Source organism: Nannospalax galili, unplaced genomic scaffold, assembly GCF_000622305.1.
Source record: "Nannospalax galili isolate Female #2095 unplaced genomic scaffold, S.galili_v1.0 scaffold335, whole genome shotgun sequence".
Classification (NCBI taxonomy): domain Eukaryota; kingdom Metazoa; phylum Chordata; class Mammalia; order Rodentia; family Spalacidae; genus Nannospalax; species Nannospalax galili.
Genome location: NW_008337842.1, coordinates 352,646 through 376,534, shown reverse-complemented (window position 1 = coordinate 376,534; position 23,889 = coordinate 352,646). Strand labels below are relative to the sequence as shown.

At 42.7% G+C, this 23,889-nt stretch overlaps 1 protein-coding gene across 1 annotated transcript in view; it reads left to right on the top strand.

Moving 5' to 3' along the window:
- Htr3b (5-hydroxytryptamine receptor 3B) overlaps window positions 1-23,889 on the top strand; it is an 84,003-nt gene that overhangs the window by 34,390 nt on the left and 25,724 nt on the right. The window contains exons 2-4 of the mRNA XM_008832817.2: window positions 9,907-10,018; window positions 14,881-14,930; window positions 19,807-19,967. Coding sequence (XP_008831039.1) covers window positions 14,891-14,930; window positions 19,807-19,967 — 201 coding nt within the window. The 5' untranslated portion in view covers window positions 9,907-10,018; window positions 14,881-14,890. The remainder of the gene's footprint in view (window positions 1-9,906; window positions 10,019-14,880; window positions 14,931-19,806; window positions 19,968-23,889) is intronic.

Sequence of the window (23,889 nt, the reverse complement as noted above, 5' to 3'; positions counted from 1 at the left end):
TGGGTTTTTGTCTGGCTTGCGTTTGCACAGGACTGGTGCATGTTGCCACAAACCTGTGGGTTCATATATGAAACTACCTTGTAGTGTCCAGACAACGCAGTTTCCTTGTATTCATCTCTCACCCCTGGCTCTTACAATCTTTCTACCCCCTCTTCCACAATGATCCCTGAGCCCTGGGAGGAGAGGATGTGATACAGGTGTCCCATTTAGGGCTGAGCACTCTATAGTCTCTTATTCTCTGCATGTTGACCAGTTGTGCGTCTCTGTGTTAATCACCTTCTGATGCAAGAAGCTTCTCTGGTGAGAGTTGAGAGATGCACTAATCTATGAGTATAGTAATAAGTCATTAGAAGTCAGTTTAATGCTATGTCTGTTTAGTAGAATAATAGTAGTAGGTTCTCCCCTGTGGCCTGTAACCTGTCTAGCCACAGGTTCTTGGCCCTGTTTTTTTTTTGTTTATAGCAACCCTTTATTGCTTCTTTGTGGAAATCATGGAAATTGTCATCACCACAGCCCGGGTCTCTTATTTCCCAGGCACAACAGCTCTAGCTGGTTAGTTAGTGACTGACTCTCATAACAAAGATTTGAGAGACAGTCTTATTTGTGCTATTGGCTTTGGACAGAGAGGATGGGATAAAATATACACATGGTTGCTAGAACTAGACAAAAGGCAATCTTCCCAGAAGGACAATGCAGACAGGGCGAGCATCCCCAAAGGGTCCTTTTACAAGCATCAAAGTGGAATTTAATAATTGAATGGAAATTCATTCCATCCATCCACAAGTGAGCCTATTTGCTTTGGTCTAGCTCCTGGTTTTCAGATCTGGCCACACATGACAGTCACTGTGCAGTTTCAAACACATGGCAATGCTTCGTCCCCACCATATATCTCATGACATCAGAAATAGTCAAGGTGAGTCCAGGTCATTTTGTGAGTGTGTGTGTGTGTGTGTGTGTGTGTGTGTGTGTAGGTCAGAAGTCATATTCAGGTCATTCTCCACTCTTTTTTTTCTCTTCTTTTTTAAACTGAACCTGGAGCTCCTTCCTGACTGGGCTAGACTGGCTGGTCAGTGAACTCTAGAGATCATTCTCTCTTTACTTCCTCATCATTTGGATCACACCCACATCCCAATGGCTTTTATGTGCATTCTGGGGTGGAACTCAGGTTCTCTTGCTTGTGCAGCAAACACTTTACTGACTGACCTTCTCCTCAGCCCAACAGGTCATTAAAAAATGTTTTCAGGCAGTTGTTGTGGCCCATGCCTTTAATTTCAACACAAGGGAGGCAGGGGCAGGTGGAGCTCTGTGAGTTCGAGGCCAGCCTTGTCTATATGGCCAGTTCCAGAGATATATGGTGAAATCTTGTTGCAAAACAAACAACAAAACAAAACAAAAACAAAACAAAAAATGCTTCCAAACACCCAAATTTTTCTAATGTGTTGCCAGGATTGCAAACTATCTATTTAGGTATCACAGTGGTAACTTAGACTTCAGACATCAGATATATATACAGCCATGCTCTATCACTCTTCAATTAATATTTTGTTCTTAAAGGATGTGGATGCCAGGTGTGGTGGTGCACACCTTTAATCCCAGCAGATTAAAGGTGGTGGATCTCTGTCAGGCCAGCCTGGTCTACACAGTGAGCTCTGGGCAAGGTGGGGCTAGGGAAACCCTGTTAACAAACAAACAAACGAACAACAACAAGATGTGGTTAAGAGAACTAGTCATGGTTCTAGTTCACCCACCAACAATATCTGTATCCAAGAAGATGAGGCAGGGGGACTACTTTGAGCTTTAGGCCAGCCTGAACTACATAGCAAGATCTTGTCTCTAAAACCAGAAACCAAAAAGTTGTGGTCAAGTTAGGAACCATGTGCCCTTGGTAAGCTTTACACACAATCAGTATCAAAGATGTTAGGGGAAAAAAGAGTTTCCTTTAGTAGGGATGATATTACTTTTAAAATAGTTCATTATATTTCTGTATGATTGGCCTCCGAAACAGTTAATTATTAGGTTCCCTCAGTTGTTTTCTGGGGGCTGGGAATGCAGCTCAGCTGGAAGAGTGCTTGCCCACCATGCAGGAAGTCCTAGCACCACATAAAACAGGCATGGTAACACCTAGAATCCCAGCAAGCTGGCAGTAGAGGCAGGAGGGTCACAAAAGTTCAAGGTCATTCTCGACTACAGAGGGAGTTTGTCTTTGGAAGAATAAGAAACTTTGTGTCTCCCATGTAACCTGGCATTCTCCGCAGTGGAAACCTTTTGTGGTCCTGGAAGATATCTCTACATCCCTGATACTGTCTCTATACTGCCCTCTGGGCTTTTCTGGGCTTTTACTTCCCAAAGCCCACATCTTGGACTTTTACTGGAAACTTCTGTTGGTTTATTAAAGTTTTGTCTACCCAGGAAAAGAGTAGAGAACATGTAGTTAACCCCTTCCTGTACCCTAGCCTACAGACAACCCTTATGCTAACTAACAGGGTGAGTGACAGTCTGCAAGCCATGTTCCCATGTGCAGTGCTCACTGTCAGCTTCCCTTGTGGGTTCAGGCCAAAACTACCCCTTTCATTTCTGTTCTGACTGCTAATAAAATAAATTACTTAAATGCAGATCCTGATGGTAGGGAGTCCTAAGACAGTCAGACTAATAGAATTTTATCTCTTATACCCTTACTAAAGTTCAATATGGTTTTAAATAATACTGTTTTCTAACTTTTGTTTGTTTTGAGACAGTTTTGATATGTTAGCTTATGATGGTCTCAAACTCTTGGCTACCTTGCTGTCTCAGCCTCCAGGGGGCTAGGATTACAGGTGATATGCTCTGCTCTGTTTTATAACTTTTCAGGGGTGGGAAAACTAAGACTTTGTTGGTCCTACTATGAGGAATTCCTACTCTTAAGAAGCCACTTAGGGGCTGGAAAGATGGCTAAGTGATTAAGAGTACTGACTGCTCTTGCAGAGGACCCAGGTTCAGTTCCCAGCACCACATGACAGCTGACAACTGTCTGTAACTCCAGTTCCAAGGGACCCAAGGTCCTCTTCTGGCCTCCTCGGGCACCAGGCACTTGCATTTATTCAGGCGAAATACTCATACACATAAAATAAAAATTAAATCTTAAAAAAACCCCAAGAGTCAGGGAAATTGGGAGGCCCTTTGGGAGTGAGAGTTTGAAGTTGGCGGGGGGAGTGGGGGGCTCTAACTGACAGTTATAAGCTGAGAGATTAGAATGGACAGTTGGGTGTGGGTTGGTGTTGTGAAACTCATAGAGAGCAATTAAGGGTCAAGAAAGAGTGATGACGGGGCTGGAGAGATGGCTCAGTGGTTAAGAGCACCGACTGCTCTTGCAGAGGACCCAGGTTCAATTCCCAGCACCCACATGGCAGCTACAAACCGTCTTTAGCCCCAGTACCAGGGGAATCTGATGCCCTCTTCTGAACTCCTCAGCATTGCATGACATGGTACACTCACATACATGCAGGTGATATACTCATACACATAAAAAAATAAAAATAATTATAAATAAAATATTAAAAAAAGAAAGTGATGACATGAAGGGAGAACAAAATGGCTTCCAAATCATCTAAAAATATACTATATAAACTACAAATCATCTAAAAATATACTATATAAACTACAAATCATCTAAAAATATACTATATAAACTATATAATTAAGTTAAGGGCCAATGAGATGCTTCAGCTGGTAAAGGCAACTGCCAAAACTGCCAGCCTGAGTTGGATTCCATAACCCACACAGTGGAGGGAGAGACTCATGCCCACAAATACACACACACACACACACACACACACACACACACACACACACACCATGCACAATAAACATAATAAAAATTGATGAAGTTGAATGCTGAATGTAGTGGGGAATGCCATTAATCCCAGCCTGAGAAAGTACAGGTAAGGAAGGCCAGGAGTTCAAGATCATCCTCCATTACTGAAGTCAGCTTGAGCTACAGGAGACCCTGTTTCAATAAACAAACAAAATTTACTGGCACACATCTGTAATCCCAGCACTTGAGAGGCAGAGACAGGAGGATTGCTGCAAATTCTAGGCCACTCAGGGCTGCACAGTGAGACCTTGCCTCAAAAAGCCAAATGAATAAATAAAATTCAAAACAGATTGGTTGTAGTTTTCTGACCGCACAGAATTTATTAAAGCAAGCTCAATATTTGCCACAAGGTGGCACTCTGGCTACACTTAGAGCGGAGGACTGGCTTTTGTGGAGGACTGCCTTGGGGTTTTTCAGCCTTCTGCTCAGTCTTTAAGGACCCTAACTAAAGGTCTGTCACACTCTAGCCATAGTCAGCCAGCCTATCATTAGTGCCAAGCCTTCCTCCTGGAGCAATGACAGTGTAAATTTCAGCAATGGCAGTGAGGGGACAAATACAGCTGTTGTGCCTTTTAGAATAATTGCTAGAGGCCATTTGGAGACAGCTTTATAATCACGGCACTTATGCAGACTTATACAATATTTTGCTTTCCTATTTTAAGAGCCCTTAGCACTCTGTATCATGAATTTGTAAATCTATTCAACTCATGAGAGTCAAGTTATCTGACTACAGTTTTGCAACGAGCTTGTAACTTCCTGGAAGGTACCATGTCTCTCATTTTACTGCCTTGCGACTGCTGTTCTACCCGAACAAAGGCCACTTTTAAGAAACAAAACAAAACAAAACAAAACAAAACAACAACAACAACAAAACTAAGAGCAAAGTCTCATACAGCCCACCCTGGCCTCCAACTTGCTATGCAGCCAAGGATGGCCTTGAAGTCCCCAGTCTCCTGCCTCCTCTATCCACTGCTAAGATCATAGGTGTGAGCCATCATGCCCAGTTTATGTGGGACCTGGGATGGATGGAACCTGGGCTTCGTGCATGCTAGGCTAGCACTCCACCAATCGAGCCACATGCCCAGCCTTTCCCCACCCTACCCTGCCATAGACAGGGTGTTGCCTTGTATTCCCTATGTAGTCCAAGTTGATCTGGAACTTGCTATTTAGACTAAACTGGCCTCAAACTGGCAGTGATCTTCCTGCATCTGTCTCCCAAAGGCTGAGATTACAGATGTGCCACCACACCTGGCCCCAAAGGCCACTTGTGAGAAGGCTCCCCTCCCTCCACCTCAAGTCTGGCTCCTTTGTCTACTGCTACCTTTTCCAGTTTGTCTGTCTTTTTGTAATTCTTTTCATGTATTCTGAATGTTTCTTACCTGTGACCTCTGCCCCAGGTCCCTTGAGCTTTCTTATTGTATCTCTGACACCTAGCACAATTCCTTACATAGTGAGAGGATGAATGAATTAATAAATGAGACTCTAAAATGGGTGGCTCATGCCTGTGATCCCAGCACTTAGGCAACTGAGGCAAGAGAATGTCTGTGAATTTGAGGCTAGCTTGGATTACATAGTAAATTCCAGGCCATTCTAGATCTGGGCTACAGAGTGAGATCTTGTCTAACAAAACAAAAGGGTCTGGAAAAATGGCTCAGCAGTTAAGAGCATGAGCTGCTCTTGCAGAGAACCAAGGTTTGGTTCCAGGGACCCACATGGTGGCTAACAACTGTTCTTAACTCCAATTTCAGGAGATCTGATGTCTTTTTCTGGCTTCTGCAGGCATTGTACATGGGTACACTTACATACATGTAGGCAAAATACCCATAAGCATTAAAAAGAAGAAAAAATAATTCACAAAAGGGAATCAGCAAGAGTGGGAAGGGGACAACGTAGGGTAGTTGGGGGTGAGTTGGATCAAAATGTATTATACACATGTATGAAAATGTCATAATGGAACTCATTATTATGTCTAATTAATATATTCTAATATAAAACTTAAAAAATAGGGCTGGGGAGATGGCTCAGTGGTAAGAGCATTTGCTGCACAAACATGAGGGCCTGAATTTGGGTCTTTAGCACCCAAAAGTCAATTGTGGGCACATCAGCCTGTAATCCCAGTTCTATATGGAGGGGGAGTGGTGGGATGGGGGTGGGGAGGGAGACAGGAAGATCACTGAGGCTTACTGGCCAGCCAGCGTAGTCAAAAAACCAGGGAGTTCCAGGTTCACTGAGGGACCACATCTTAAGGGAATAAGAGTGAGAGTGATAACACATGACACCCGGCATCCTCCTCTAGCCTCCTCCTGCACGTGCTGTCATGTATAACACCACACACACACACACACACACACACACACACACACAATTTTAAAACACCATTAGAAATAACAAAAACGAAAATCTCTAAAGATTAAAGACCTTGTCCCATCTTGAGTCCAAGGCAGAGATGGAAACAGCCAGAAATCAAGACCCAACCAGAATATCTTACTGTAGCCACAGAAAACTCCTAGACAAGCCTAAATGGAAAGCTCAGGGTCCCACAGTAAGCCACAGATCAGGAGAGATTCCTGGTGGTGGTAAAGACTCCACAGTCTGCAATCTGAGCAGAAAGCCTGAAAAGCCCAGCTCATTAAGACTGTCTGCTGGGCACTGTAATCTAATCAGTTTACTGGAGCTGATAGAATTTGGAGCACATGCAGATACAGCAAATTTTTATGTTCATCTTGTGTGTGTGTGTGTGTGTGTGTGTGTGTGTGTACGTGTGTGTGTGTGTGTGCATTTGTATGCAGGTGCACTCTGGAGCCAGAGGACAACATTGGGTATCTCCCTCTACCACACTCCTCATTTTTTGAGACAGCCTCTAACTAAACACAGAACTCACTGATTCGGTTCTTCTGTGTAGCCAGTAAGCCTCACAGACCCTCTGCCTCTCCAGTACTGGGATCGTGGGAGTGCACGGCCAGCCCAGCTTTTCATGTGGGTTCTGAGGACCGAACTCAGGTCCTCATCCTTGTACAGAAAGCACTTTACTTAATCCATCTCCCGACTCCTCCATTCCTCCCTTTTTGAGACAGGCCCTTTCATGTAGCTCTGGTTTGCCTCAAACTCACTGTGTAGCCAGCTTGGCCTCAAACTCATGGCAGTCCTTTTGCCTCACCTTCCCAAGCATTTAGCATTAAAGATGAGCATCACCACGCTTGGCTCAGTCCCTTTTGTGTTCTATCTTCTTTGGTTTTGGGAGTCTATCTTATCCCCGAGACTTACAAGATCCTTGAACTGTGGGCAGGCTCAGAGAATCCAAGAGAGGAAGATCCACCTGCAGGTGTGCCTCGTGCTTACCCTTTGCACACCTTGCTCACTGGAGTCACCCAAACAGCAGCAGCCTTGTCCTAATTCCAGCCACCATTCTCACTGGTGTTTTATGAGGTGGTGGCAAAAGGATAGCATCTTGGGCATGAGAAAGCTGAGTCCCTCTGAGTGTGCCCTTTTTTTGCACAAGCCAAAATTCTTTTCTGTTCATTTGTTCCTCCCTCCCTCCCTCCCTCCTTTCCTAAAAACATTTAATGAACGTTTACTAGCTCTGTGCTGGGGATACAGAGATGAACAGGGTCACAGTGCTCTACCTTCACTGTATCCATAGTGTGGTGGTCAGCTTAGCTTTAATTGCCAACTTAACACAACCTAGGGAAGAGAGTCTATAAGAGATGATCTACATTGGCTTGGCCTGTGAGCATACCTGTGGGGAACTGTCTTAATTCAGTTAGTGGATGTAGGAAGCTCCAGCCCACTGTGGGTGGCACCATTCCTTAGGCAGGGAGTCCTGAACTGTGTGAGAGTGGAGAAACAGAGCTGAGCACAAGCAAGAAAGCGGGCGTACATAATTAGTGGTTAGTAGGTACAAGCAGATGGGAGTCACACTCACAGTGTTTGCTCATCTCTACATAGTAAATTCTCCCATCATGGTTAAGTTTAAGTCAGCAACCTAATGTCATGGAGCTGGGACGGGTTGGACACTGGCACCAGTGTATCCTTGTGATTTGGGCTTTGAGCAGAGAATGCACCCATAATGTGCCTGGACTTCTGACCTACAGAACTGTGAGCTAGTTGGTGACTTCTGAGTTTTAACATACTAAGTTCCTGGTAATTTGGTACACAGCCATAGAAAACTAACCCTATGCTGATTAAACTCTTTTTACAGATAGGAAAACTAAGGCTTAGAGGCAGCAAGCAGTTTAGTAAAGGTCAGGAGAGCATTGTAGCAAGGGATGGAACTGAGGTACAAAAGGAAGTGTGTCTGATTCCAGGGTCTGGGGCTTCCTATAGAGAGCCAAGATGCACAAACCTCCGAGGGCCAGGGCGATGACATTCCCTTCATTAATCAATCAATTAATTAATTAATTTTTATAAAACAGGATCTCACACTGTAGCTCAGAATGGCCTTGCACTCATTACGCAGCCCGGTGTGATGGTTAATTTTTAAATGCTGACTTGCCACAACTTAGAATCACTTGGGAAGAGTCTCAATTGAATAATTGTCCCTGTCAGGTTGATTTGTGGGCTTGTCTGTAGGGATCATCTTGATGGTTAATTGATATGGGAAGACCTAGCCCATTGTGGGTGGCGCCATTCCCTAGGGGGGATCTTGAACCTTATAGGACAGAAGAAGCAAGCAGGCAGCATGGAGGCAGTGGTTTCTCTTTGCTGTGTCTGTGGATGTGGTTGGATTAGCTGTCACAAGCTCCTGCCTCTGTGACTTCCTTGCCACGGAGGACTGTAACCTAGAACTATAAGCCAAACAAATCCTTCCTTCCCTCAAGCTGCTTTTTGATCAAGATATTTTATCATAGCACTAGAAATGAAATTAGGACACCAAGGCTGACCTTGAACTCCTTGCAATCCTCTTGCTTCTCAAGCGCTGCTGTTACAGGCACAAGCCATCATGCTGGCTGCATTAATTCATGCATTTATGATCAGAAAACATGTATTATTAAACACAAGTTCTGGCCTAAAGGAAAAATAATCATAGAGTATGGATTTAGATTTGAAGTGCTGCCTTAGTGATTAGGTTGCTATTTATTTCAGAAGACAATGCCACAGAGTAATCAAACTTACAAATTGGGGGTTGGGGATGTAGCTCAGTTGGTAGAGTGCTCACCTAGCTTACACAAAACCCTGAGTTCAGTGCCCAGCAGCACCTAAACTGAGTATGTTAGAGGATACCTGTAATCTCAGCATTTGGGAGATGGAGTTAGACAGATCAGCAGTTCAAGGTCATCGTCAGGCTAGCCTGACCTACATGAGATCTTGTTATAACTAAATAAATAAATCACTTATGAGAAGCCAGGCATGGTGGCACATGCCTGTAATCCTAGGCAGAGTGAGGAAGGAGCACCACTATGAGTGCAAGGCCTACAGAATGAGACCTTGTCTCAAAAAAGCAAAAAGAAGTAACACAAAAAAGAAATTACATATGGAGTGTGCTCATTAGACATTTGCGTTCAGCCAGAGTGTCCATTTCTGCTCTTCAACTCTGGCCTGACCAGATGTGTTCAGAAACTTTGGTTCTCCTTGAAAATGTACATCTGTCAAAATTCCTGTCAATTTTAGCACAACTGCCAAGGGACTGAACAAAGAGTTAGCGATTAACTTCAAAGAACTTTGTTGGAGAGGAATAAAGATATTTAAGGCCTATTTTGTGAACTAATTGCATTTGCATATTTATGGGATTTACTGATATAGCAGTAATTAAAAACTATTTAGTAGTCTTAAAGGACACATAACTCAGCTGCTGTTTGCATAATAAACACTTCTTTATTATGTCTGCATAATAAGCCTTCTCCCCCTGCTTCTTCCAGAAGACATTGGTCGATCTAAGAGGTGCCATATCTTACTTGGAAATAATGGAGGAGCATGATGCAGGGTCTCCTGGGGCTGTGGAGAGGGACTTCTACAAGAATATTCTTCTAGGTGGTCTCTAAATGATGGGCTGGGCCCGAGTTACAGTCAGAGAATGGTGGAATCCAACCTCATATGAGATCTTTCTTTACTTTGCCCAGATGTTATTACTTGAGGACCCTGAGAAGAACATGGTGGATTGGGCCTGTAATACCAGTACTCTGGAGACCTCAGCAGGATGTTCATGAGTTCAAGGACAGCTTGGACTACATGGTGAGTTTGGGACCAGACTGGGCTGAGGAGGCAGAGACAGATGGATCCTAGGCACTAAATGGCTGGCTAGCCAACCTGGCTGAAGTTTGGAGTTCCTACCAGTGAAAGACCCTGTCTTTTTTTTTTTTTTTTTTTTTTTTTTTTTTTTTTGGTCTTTTTGAGACAGGGTCTCCCTGTAGCCCCAGCTGACCTGGAATTCGTTATGTAGACCAGGCTGGCCTCGAACTCACAGAGATCCACCTACCTCTGCCTCCCAAGTGCTGGGATTAAAGGCATGTACCAACACGCCTGGCCTAAGACCCTGTCTTTAAAAAAACAAAGCACCTAAGGAGCTACACCTCAAGGTTGTCTTCTGGCCTCTACACACGTGCTCACATACCTGCAGACACATGTACACACACACATGCCTAGCCCCTCATGACTCTTAAGTTTTCATCTTAAAATACTGACCTGCTTCAAAGGTCTCAGTACAGTTCAACCCCACACTCACTGTTTATAAGTGGTGTGAGGGGAATGACCAGACACAATGGGAGTAAAAAGCTCTCTGGTTGGGGTTTAAGGACAGTGAGAGGAGACGATGTTCATTAAAAATTAAAGGTTGGGGTGAGAGAGAATACAGATCTAAAAGCATTGAGTAAGTGAACTAAACCCTGGTAGGACAGGAACACAGAGAAGAGACCTGAGCCAGTGTGTAACTGAAGACAGGGCACTCACACAAAACCTTTCCTGTCCTGACAGGATTCAGCATCCAAGAGCCATTATGGGCACACCACCGAACTGTTGTTAAACTAGCTAATGGAGGTTGTAATGTACCTGTATTACACATCATTAGCAATGGCCTTGCAGTAACAGTTGGGAATGTGAGAGAGTGCAAAGAAAAGGGAGGGTGTCCCAGAAGGTCTGACTTAGAGTCCTGGCTCACTAGGATGTGGTAACAATTACATGTTGGTTACCAGTTCAATTCAAACCTTTGCAAAGGGAGGTTTCCACACTCCCCCCCCCCAAAGCACCACCAATGTAGCTGTGTTCACTCTTGTCCTAGCTTTTCTGAGGCAGAAGCAGAGGACTCACAGAACTGATGGAAGGTGCTAGAACTTTGGGAGCTAATTCAATCCTTGGTGAACTCGTCGCTTGAAATGTTACTGTCTAAATAGGTAGTTTTCAAAAAGCAAAACAAAAATAACCTACACTAAAGGCTTTTTGCAAAAGTTATATGGAAACTTATTACTGTAGAAACTTCCTAAAATATATACATGTACATTAAAAAACAGTTTTAAATGGAGTTACCCTATAATGGGGGAACAGTGCTCCTACCAGACACCAGGAATGCAACTCTTGGAGTTATTGGCCAGGGGTGTCCCATAGACCCTCAGCCATTACTAGTTATTGTCATTACTTTTGATTTCCCTTGAGAACTTGACAGTAGGACCCCATTGCTGAAGACACTACTTTATTTGAATCATGGCGAAATCAAGCTAGTACTGACCTGGAAGTTTCATCTCTCCTGGCTAGCTTTCATAGTGCTGGAAGGTGTTATGCATGCTACCAGATGTGAAAAAAAATCATCAATCTTACTTTCTTACTTACTTACTGTGAGCTACAATAACAGCTGGCCTTGGCAAGATATCCCCACTACCGTAACAGTGGCATGAATATTATGGGAACAACTAAACACTTTCTGGTTGGATTTAAGGCCCGTTCCATTAGATGGAACTGTTATCAGGGTCAAAAACCTGAAGCTAGACTGGAGATAGGCGCTAGGAGAGATCATGCTATTATTCTGTGAAATGGACATAGTATTGAACTGACTCCTAATGACTTATTGTCATACCCAGAGATTAGTGCAACTCTCAGCTCTCCTCAGGGAAGCTTCTTTTTGCAGTAGATGATGATTAACACAGAGACCCACAACTGGTCAATGTGCAGAGAATAAGAGATTTCAGAGTGCTCAGACCCAAATGGAACATCTGTATCACTCCTCAACCCAAAGCTCAAGGATTATCATAGAAGAGGGGGATGAAAGATTATAAAAGCCAGAAGCGGTGGAGGACTACAGCAAAACAGCGTTTTCCAGATATACCAGGGAAGTTGCACATGTGAACTCACAGTGGCTGTGACAGCATGCATAAGACCTGCACAAGCCTAAATCAGACAAAAATCCCATCATGGAGATGGGAGGTGGGCATGAAGCCCCAGCCCTAGCTGAGGAAGTTGGTAACTGATGGTTGCTGGGAGAAGGAGAGTTGGTTTTCTTTAAGGATATGACCCTGGCTAGGTTGACCAAGTTCCAAGGGGTGGACCCACACCCAAGAGTTTTGGGGAACAGAGATTGAAATTATCATGCTTCAAAAAAAAATAGAGGACACAATAGGGAGGTGGGGATAGATCTAAGAGGAGATGGGGGAGGGGGATGAATATGATCAAAATATACTGTATAAAATTCTCAAAGAACCAACAAAAGTATTTTTTAAAAAACCAAATCAACCAACCAAACAAAAAAATTCCCGTAGATTTGTATCATATTCCCTCCATCAGGTTACATTTAAATTTCTTTTTCTTCTGAAATATTTTCACATGGACAGCAAAATTGGAAGGACAATAGAAAGAACTTACCCTCTTATCTTTACCCATATAATTCTGAGAGCAAGTTGCCTATACCTTTGAATAGTTACTGTAGGGTTATTATACCAAGGATAGCTTTCTTTTTTAATGGAGCAGGAAGTATTTGCTTGCTTCACTTTATTTTTGAGGAAGGGGCTCATATAATTCAGGCTAGTCAGAAACTCGTTATGTAGCCAAGGCAACACTGGCCTTGAACTCCTGATCCCTCTGCTTCCTCCTCCAGGGTTCTGGGATTACAGGTGTGAGCTGCCACGATAGCCCCAACAAGGACTTGTTTTTATTTTTATTTACTTATTTATCTGAGTGAAAATGTGTGTGTGTGTGTGTGGTGTAGTATATGCACACTGTGTGTGCAGCTTCACAGAAGTCAGAGGGCTCCTGCTTGGCCATGACTTGAGACAGGGTCTCTCACCAAACCTGGTGCTGGGCTGGTAGCAGTAGGCCCTGGCAATCCTCTTGTCTCTGCCTTCCTCAGTGATGGGGTTACAGGTGAGCATGTGTCTACACCAGGCTTTATATATGGGTGTTGGGGGGCATTTGAACTTGGGTCCTCATGTTTGTTCAGTGAGTGCTCTTATTTACTGAGCCATCTCCCCAGCCTTCAAGGACATTCTTTTACATAATCTCAGCACACTCAAATCAGAAAATCAAAAGGAACACATTGTACCATCTAATCTACATAATCTAATCTTCCTTCCTTCCTTCCTTCCTTCCTTCCTTCCTTCCTTCCTTCCTCCCTCCCTCCCTCCCTTCCTTTTTTTTAAAAATGGTATCTCATGTAGCCTAGGATAGCCTTGAGCTCACTATATAGCCCCAAATGACAGTAAACTCTGGATCCTTCTGTTTCTACCTCCCAAGTGCAGAGATTAGTTTATTTGATGTTCAGGAATTCAATATTTACCTCTTCCACATCTCATTTGGCTGTGTAAAAATTTACCTCAAATTTATACCTTTAGAATTCCACTTATAATAAAAAGCAAGCAGAAGTTGGAAACAGCAGGAAATTTGGTTTCTGTTCCTAGAGCATCTAGGAATCTATCAATGAAAAACAAATTTATAGTTTAGAATTATTTAGCCTTAACCTTAGTAATGAAGAGCATGGAGTGTTTTGGGTATGGTGGTGCATGCGGGTAGTTCTAGTACTTGGGAAGTAGACACAGAAAGATCAGGAGTTCAGTGTCATTCTTGACCTATTCTGAGTTTGAGGCCATGTTAGCCTACATAAGACCCCATCTCAAAAAAAACCAAAGGGTTTTGGGGGGAGATGACACAACAAATGAATGAATGCAGTGAAAAGTGAGCAAGAAGTAATAAAAAGGAAAAAAATCTTATATTGGGGGCCATTGCGGTGGCTCAGTGGGTAAAGGCAGTTGCCCTGCCAAGCCTGACAACCCGAGTTCAATTCCTAGGACCACATAGTAGAAAGAGAGAAACAACTCCTAAATGTTGACCTCTGACCTCCACAAACCAGCTGTGGCATGAGCATGTGCCCCTGCCAGTCCCCACCCCCCAAATAAATAATTTTTATAAAAGAGACATTGAAAATCTTTTATTGAATAATGTTAAACATTAATAGTTCTCATCAATAAGTCTAGAAGCAACTCCTCTTGGGTAGTTATTTTCTGAACTGTGCTCTGTGAAAATTTAAAAAACATTCCTATTTATCAAAAATCAATGTTTCTCTTAATTAAAGGGGCCTAGGAGAAACAGAAAGTACTCTGCCCATCGTTTTGTTTGCAGTTGATCTTCATTAGACAATACCAGGTTTCCAATAACTATTCTCAAATGCTGAAGACGTTACCACATAAGTCTGATTTAAGACAGCTATTTGGATCTCAATTATTAATGAAATTAGTGTCCTGAATGTCAGCAAGAGCATTGCCTTAGGTAAAGGCTGTAAAGGAAATTATATTAGTGTGGAATTTCCTCTCCTCCGGGCCTCCTCTTATATTGCATTATTTACTTAGCTGTCTCCTGTGGAAGAGATGGAACTGTTGGCCATCGTCCTAGGACAGAACCAAATGGAGGAGTTGGTGGGGGTCATGATGGCATCAATCCTCAAACCTCTGTGTGATGCCCATATGCCTTTATCCAATCGAATGTTTACAAAATAGTACCAGTAAGGCTACCCAAGGCTTGCAAACAGAGAAGGGAGTGGAGAGGAACTCGGTGGTGGAAAATTGAGCGGCAGTCCATTTGGCAGGCAACCTTACATTTCTCTTTTCTGGTACCTGCCCCAGAACAAGAGCTATGAGGCTTCTGTGGTCCTGCCTCCTGCTGGCTGCCATAGGTAAGTCCTATTCATGATTGTGCTAGGCCCTTAGTATTAGCTTGTAAAGGTGGAGGTGGTCTGTTTATGCACTGTGCTGTGAACTCTTCACGTATTCATTTTTATTCATAATCTGTAGAGTGCTAGTCCTAGGAAGCTACACTGAGACCAGGGATTTGTTTCTCATGTTCCCTCTACAATCACACACATATGTATAGTTTTACCCACTGGGCTTTTTACATAGGTGAAAATGCATTCCAACATACTATGATTGCTTCTTAAATCTTTGCTTCTATAGAAATCTAGCTCTCTGCAGCAATTTACATCAAATCAGGGGCATTCTCTATCAGATTCGTATAGATAATGTGTTTTTACTACCCAAAGGAGCACTAGCTTCATTATAACCTTTAGTTCAAACGAAAGTTCCGTGGATTTGTCACAGCCAAAAATTCTTGTATTTGGTATCACAGACTTTACCTCCAGCTTTACAAAAGCTATATGGGTGGTGAATGTGTCTCTAAATGAAGGTAGAAAATCATGCAAGGTTTGCGTATAGAGTTTTTATTAAAATACTTTAAAAATTAAAATATATTTAAACTTATGGAATAATACTTTCACAGTGCCATTAACTCCACTGAACTGAAATATTTTAGTTGGAAAACAATTGAATTTTTTTGCTTGTTCATTTTTTTGAGACAGGGTCTCACTAAGTAGCCCCGACTGGCCTGGAACTTACTATGTAGACCATAGATCCACCTACCTCTGCCTCTAAGTGCTGGGATTAAAGGTGTGTGCCACCATGCTCAGGCTTACAATTGAGTTTTTTGTAAATGTGCATAAATGAAGAATTTATGGGCACCTCTCTTTTGAGAAGCCCATACCAACACTTGGATATACAGCACTCTTTCCCTGTGTTGTCTTTCTTTCTCTTAAACCCCATGCTTCAACCTGTCAAAATGTCTTTTTCTGCTTCAAAAAAAAAAAAAAAAAAAGAGAAATGGAGACACTTTCTATCTATGTTGGTATTTCCGAACACCTTACTTTCTTTCTGTTTTTGCCCCCCACCAAGCACCCTACTTTCTTTGAGGGTTCTGCTAGAGCTTGTATCTGAACTCTCAAATTTTAAAATATAACTGAAGCTAGAATGAGTCGGTTATAGAGATAAGTCAGGAATTTGGTAGCTACAAAGCTAGACATTTAAAAAGGAAGAAAAAACTGGAAATGATTTCTTTTGTTTGGTAGAGAAGAAAAATAGCTACTTCTCATTAAACAATAAAAATTCTGGGTGTTTAACTTAAAGCATAAAAGCATATCCTAATTGTAAGAATAAAATAGAGGAAATTTCATTAATGCCAAATGGATTTCTTTGTAGAAAATGACTGTCAACATGAAGCTAAGGGAAAGAACGAAGACAAGAAAACACAAAATTTGTCTTCACAGCATCTCTCACCGATGTTTTGTATTTGTGTTTGATTTCTGTCTTTAGTGTAGAAGGAACAGCATTTTAATAAAGTCTAATAACCATTGCTTTCTCATGAATCATATTGAAGACATCCATGGCAGAAAAATCTGTCCTTTGGAATTTTTTTTAATAGAGAGGTGATTTGTAAAGATCAGAACATTGATTTTATCACCAAATACACAGCTGCTCCCTGTGTGTTGGGATGTGCTAAGGTGAGAATGGTCTAACTCCAGCTTTACTAGCTATGAGATCCTGGCAGGTCAACTCATTCAGACCTTTTTTTTTTTTTTTTTTTTTTTGAGACAGGGTCTCATGTAGCCCAGGCTGGGCTTGAACTCGTTATGTGGTGAAGGCTGGCCTTGAACTCCTGGCCCTGACTCTACTTCTCAGGTCCTGAGATTACAGGTATGTACCACCACACTCTTTATATGTGGCTCACTAAGGATCAAACTTAGAGGTTTTGTACATGCTAGCCAAACACTCAACCAGTGAAGCCACATCCTCAGCCCCTTAAGTTGACTTTTATTTGAATATTCATGAAGGTCACATTGTGAAATTTTAAGATGCAACATAAATGTAAGATATTATCAGCCCAAAAGCACACACAGAAGAGGACTCTGACTGCATTGACTTAGTTACACACATGGGGCAGTGGAGCAGGTTTCCCTCCTACGCTGCTCACTGCTGGTACTAATATTCTTAGGTAGCCAGTCAGTAGAGTGACATGCAGAGGAGGAAGGACTCTGATGCAGACCAGCTGTGCTTCAGCTCCAGCCTCTTCATTTGCAAGCTATGGCCCTGGGCAGTTCTAACCTCACCAAATCTGTAGTAATTGTGCCATCCTTGTACAACACACACACACACACACACACACACACACACACACACACAAAACCACACCCTAAATTGAAAAAAAACAAAAAACTTTTTTTTTTTTTTCCTGATACAGGACCTCAGCATTTAGTCCATGTTGACCTACAACTCAATACGTAGCCCATGCTGACCTCGAATTTGTGATTCCTCAGCCTCAGCCTCTGGCATGCTGAGATTTACAGGCATGTCCTACCACACCATCCTTTGTATTCTTATCTTCTTAAATCGATTTGCAGCCAAACACTTCATACCCAGTCCCTAACACATTCTGTGGTTCAGAATTGGTACAAGTAAATTATTGGAAGCTGATTATTAGCATCCAAGGAGGTAGGATTGGCTAGGCATCTTTCCTGTGCCTGCCGATAGCTTCCATCAGCATCTGTGGAAACATTGTTGAACTGTGAGTCATTTGTGTGAACGTCACATTAGCTTTCAAAGGGCATCATTTACTGTTAATTAATGGTCACTTAAATCCTTAATCTCTCTCCTGTAATTGATCTTTCTCCTCCGGCAAATTTGCATTCATAGTAGAAACCCAATTTATTATTTCTTCCCATCTTAAACAAAGAACGCCTTCCTCTTTTAAGCCCATTTTCATTTGCTTATATTTTTTCTCTTTTTGTGACTTCTTTTTTGTTCCTAGTCTTAGCTTCTAGAACTTTCTCTTCTTACTTGAAGTTTTTGACACATCTTAGAATGCATGGGTCTATCCACAGGAGACCTACAGACAATTTCCCGGAAAAGACAGCAGGCAGGGATTTGAATTGTTAGGAGCAGAGGGCACAGGGAACACACCTTCATTTCCCAGAATTATGTTTTAACTCCATTTCACTTTCGCGTATTGAATCATGCCCATTTCAACATGTCCCCACCTGAGACTTGAATTGAGAGCTCCCAAGTGAGGCTAAACAAAGTTGCCCAAAGCGAGTTGTGGGAAGAGCATGGGGCCAGCCTGGCCGACTTCCTCCTCCCTGGAGTACACCAATGAGAAATGTTCTCTGGTAGAGAGACTCACAGAACACATTTTGATATTAACAATTCACAAAATCCCTAAAAACGATGTCTCGTGTAAGCTACCCACCTTAATCCTGCATGCCTGAATAGCTTGGGTGAATAGTCAGGGAGTTAAATGCTCATTAGTTCACAGTGCTGGTGGTAATGAAAGTGAACCTTCCACTCCCTGCCACCAGCCTGGGATGGTACGTCCAGCATTACGATTGTCATTTTTGGTCCTCCCCTGACACTGGTAAATCATAGAAATTGCTGCCCGTGGTGGCAAGTGACATGACACCATTCGTAAAGAAATGGGTACAAACAGAATTGTCGCACAGGGAGAAGCGATCTCATTTACAGTTTCCTGCTGGATCTCTCAGACCTTCAGCAGCTCATCAAAATAACCATCAAAACCATTGTGAGCCCAGGCACATCCACACACAGGCCACCGCAGATAGCTTTCATCCCACACCATGTTGGGAGGTGTGCAATTTGCTCCAATCCAATGACTTAGCAAAGCTTCAAATTCCCCAAGGGCTGGCGAAGCTTGTGAACAAAATATCTTTTGCAGTTTGGAGAGAGGCTTCACAAATCTGTCACTTTCAGTTGCCGGTGCTCCTTTCTCCTGCTTGCTTTCCCCTGGCCTCTCTTGCCTCAGCACCAATCACGGGCCCTCCAACAAATCAAGATTCCTAGATCAGAAGAAATGGTTGTTTCCTGGATTCAGGAAGGATTTTCCCCAAACAAAGATCTCATTTTCTGACAAGCACATTTTATTTAAAGACAGGCAGTGTGAGAAAAGAGATTTTTTTCAAGAGAAAAGCATGAATTGGAATCTTCTTAATTCCATTATGTAGAAATCCATGCAGATCTACCAGCTCGATGAATTGCCTGTTACACATGGGAAATCACAAAAAGAAAATGGGCTTGAGGAGATGGCTCATAGGTAAGAGCACTTTGTCATTAAAGCATGACCTGAGTTTGAATCCCCGGTGCCTATGTAAAAAGCTGGATGTGGCAATTTACACACCTGTAATGTCAGTTCTATGCAGGGTGGAGACAGGAGGATTGTTGGAGCTCAGTGAGTGACTCTGTCTCAAGGGAATAAGTCAAGAAATTGATAGAATGGGACATTCAGTGTTCTCTATATGGGTGCATGTACCTGCATACATGTGCACATACACCACACATACGCACAAATCAAGGTGGAGGTTATGTTTGGGCCAAAGTGGGTTTTGTCACCATGTCAGTGGAGTATGACACAGGGGTAAATAAAAGATTCTGTCTGGGCATGACTGCCACGAAATGGAATCGTAGGTACAATTTGAATTCTTGAAGATGATGTTGATTTAGGTACCTTTACGATTCCATTTCTCTGTGGGGGCACTTAGGCCACCAGCTTACTTTAAATAAATGTCTTCAAAGAGACCAGTAGCTAACTGTGAATTTACACAGACTAGGGTCAGCTGAATACTGTATCTTACCAGGAGCCACGGGGTCCCAGACAGTCTTCAGTCTCCTAAAGATGCTTCTTGTCTTTATCTTCATAGAGATTGCTTTCTTTTCTAGGATTCCTAACCACAGCTACACCTCATCCTAGGAATTCTTCTCTGCATCGTCTCACCAAGCAGTTACTGCAGTACTATCACAAGGAAGTGAGACCAGTTCACAACTGGGCAGAAGCCACCACTATCTACCTGGACCTGTGTGTGCATGCTGTATTGGATGTGGTAAGGACCATACTGCCCTTTCTTATTTTGTTGTCCTGGTTGGTGGATTCACTAACTGATTGATTGGACCAAGATCTCAAGGTTGGCCCCAAACTTGCTATGTAGCCGAGGATGACACTAAACTTCGGATCCTACTGCCTCCAATTCCTGAGTGCTAGGATCACAGATATGCCCTACCACACCAAGCTTGGTACCTGTGCTTTCTGCAGAAGCCTAGAAAAGGTTCTATTCCTGAGACTCTGGTTGAAGTGCATTTTTGGAGATGGAGTTGGTTTACTTATTTTTACAACCATCAGTGATAATGTTAGATTTAAGAAGATATCCAGGCCTGAGGTTATAGCTCAGTAGTTGAGCCTAGTGTGTGTGAAACCCTGGAATGGAGCCTGTGATGAATAATCTTGGTCATCAACTGAATAGTATTGAGACTGGTAAAGACTATGGAGACTTTTGAAGGCAGACTAATTGCATTTTGTATTTTATGTGGTCATGAGCATATGGGGGCCAGGAAGTGGAATGTGGTAGTTTGAATGAGAATGACCGCCCCCATAGGCTCCAAGTATTTGGACATTTTGTCCCCAGTTGGTGGTACTGTTTGGGGGAAGTCATAGAAGGTATGGTCTTGTTAGAGGAAGTATGTCACTGGGGTGGGTTTAGACAGTTCTTAAGCCTTGCTGGATTTCCAGTTGCTCTCTGCTTCCTGTACCTGCTTGAAGATGTGAATGCTTAGCTTTCTGCTCCTACTCTGGTCACCTCACCATGCCTACCTGCCATAATGGACTCTAATGCCTCTGGAACCTGGAACCATTAGCTCAAATAAACACTTCTTTCTATAAATTCCCTTGATCACAGTGTTTTATTACAGCATCAGGAAAGTAACTAGTACAGAGCCCCAGCACAAAAAAAGGTTGATTGTTAGTCCTATTACTTATAGCCTGAAAAAATTTAAATGATTTTTATTACATTGATTTACTTATTGCAGGTGGGGGACACATGTGCCATGGCATATGTGTGAAGGTCAGGGGACAACTTTTGGAAGTTGGTTCTCTGGATTATGTGGGACCCAGGGATCAAACTCAGGATGTCAGGCTCAGTGGCACATGCCTTTACCCACTGAGCCATCTTGCTGGCCCCCTGAGATTTGAAAAAGGAAAGAAAACAACAACAACAAAAAAACCCCACCAAACCCTGCCTTAGCTATCATGAGTTTATAAGAAGGTTTTATATTTAAACTGTTTGCTAAAGATGAAAAGGATTTGTTTGAGAACCTGTCAAAACAACAACAAAAACAACTTATAAAGAGAAAGATTTATTTGGGCTCACAGTTTTGGAGGTCACATTCCCTGGCTAGTGGGTTCCACCAAACTGGGGCCTGTGGCAAACAGCACATCCTGTAGAAGCACACAGGAAGCAAAGGAACTCAACCTCATGCTAAGAAGAGCAGAGAGCAGTCCAGGTTCCTTCAATGACACATCCCAATGACGGAGACCTCTTAACAGTGTCCCCTTTTCAAGTTTCACCACATCCCAATAGCACTACCCTGGGGACCCAGTCTTTTACATTCTGTCCTTTGGAGGTAACTTGATATCTAGACATAGCTGTCTCCTTTGTATAACCATCATCACAATCAAGCCGCACAACTGTACCATCATCTCCAGCTCTCTGATGCTATTTTCAGTAGCCATATCTTTCTTCCCAGGAAATCCCTACCCATAGTACCTACTAAGCTGTTCTCAACTTGTGTGTGTGACACTGTGTGTGTGTGTGTGTGTGTGTGTGTGTGAATGTGGATACACACATGCCACAGTACATGTGTGGAAGAGAACAACCTTGGGTGTTGTTCCTCACCTTCTACCTGTTTGAGACGGGATCTGTTTATCTCTGCATATGCCAGACTAACTGACCCTGGAACTTCTGGGGATTTTCTGCTGCCTGCCTCCCACCTCGCTGTACGGGAACTGGGATGGCCGACTTGTGCTACCGTGCCTGGCTTTATGTGGGTTCTGGGATCCCAATGTAGGTGCTCACACTTCTACAACAAGTGCTTTACCCACCGAGCCATGTCCCCAGCTGTGTTCTCAACACTGATGCTTCGAATTATATGCATGAGATAACGTAATATATGATCTTTGACTTTGACCCTTCCTACCTACTTTTTTTTTCCCTTAAACAGTTTTGTGTTGAATTCATGATCCTCCTTTCTGAATTTTGGGTTAACAGAGTGTAACTTGATGTACAGGTTGATATTGTTTGGGTAGAAGGATTTGCCAGGAGTTCGAGGCCAACTACAATGTGAGACACTGTCTCAAAAACAAGGGTGGGAAGGAAACAAGAGAGGGTAACAGCAGTGTGTAAATATGATAGAAATACTCTATGTACATATATGAAAATGTCATGTTAAAACCCATTATTATCTGTAATTCATATATGCTAATAAAACATAAACAACAAGCGAAGTCAACCTGTGCTGTGGTACATACCCTTAATTCTCAGGACTCAGACAGGAGAATCATGAGTTTGTGGCCAGTCTGGACTACAGAATGAGGCCCTATCCCAGAGCTGTCCTCAAATTCCTGACAAGTTCTCCACCTCAGCCTCTCAAGAATTGAGAGGGCTGGAGAGATGGCTCAGTGCTTAAGAACACTGGCTGTTCTTGCAGAAGACCCAGGTTTGAATCCCAGCACCCACATGGCAGCTAACAACTGTCAGTAAGTCCAGTCCTGGGATCTGACAGCCTCTTCTGACCTCCGAGGGCATTGCATGACACAGGTGCACTTACCTACATGCAGACAATACATGCATATACGTAAAATAAAAATAATAAATAAATTTTTTTAAGTTTAAAAAAAAAAGAATTGAGACGTATAGTCATCAACCACCACAACCAGCTTGACCTTTTCATTTAGCTTAAAGTCCTTTCTTTCTTTTGTTGGTTTCCTTCCTTCCTTCCTTCCTTCCTTCCTTCCTTCCTTCCTTCCCTCCCTCCCTCCCTCCTTCCCTCCTTCCTTCCTTCCCTTCCTCCATTCTTTCTTTCTTTGTTTTTAGAAAGAAGATTATTTAGTACACTACAAAGAGAGCAGTGGGTGTGTCAGTTATAGATAAAGCACCTCTTCATAGAATTTTTATAAGGGTTGCCTGTGTTGCTATGCATAAAGATAGTTCACTCCCTTTTAATGCCAAACCATATTCTAGGCTATGACCTTTTTTAAGTCCTCTGGAAACCTATGCATTTAAAAAATTTTTACTTTTTTTTGGAGACAAGGTTTCACTGTGTAGCTCTGCTGGAACTCATAGACATCCACCTGCTCCTGCCCCTCAACTGTTGGGATCAAAGGCATGAGTCATCACACCTGGCAAAGCTATGCATTTTAATTGAGGCATCTTGCCCATTTGCCAACACTACACTGCTATTTGTTTTCTAGTATTCTGGTTTTGTTCTTCTCTTTCTTATTTTTCCCTATCTCAGGCAGCTTAAAAATTTTTTTGAACTTCATAGTTCTAAGCTCTTTCATATTCTTCATACAAACCAATTCCAAAGGTCTATTAAACCCATGGTCAGGTTTGACAGAGAAATGGCCTCTGGGTATCAATTTTCTACATTACTTTTCTCATTGTGTGACCATCCTGGCAGGATTTAAATATATTTTAGGGATTTGTTGCTTTTTCTAAGGCAGGGTCTCCTGTAGCCCAGGAGGGCCTTGGACTTATAGCCAAGAATGACTTAGAGGTCCAAGTGCTGGTGATATAGAGAGAAATAGCATCCCTTAGAGGTTATGAGACAGAGTCTCCCTGCAGCCTCAGCTGACCTGGAACTCACTATGCAGACCAGGCTGGCCTTGATCTCACAGCTTCTGCCTCTTGAGTACTGGGATTAAAAGCATGTGCTACCATTTTTAATAAATATTGAAAGTAATAAAATACTTTA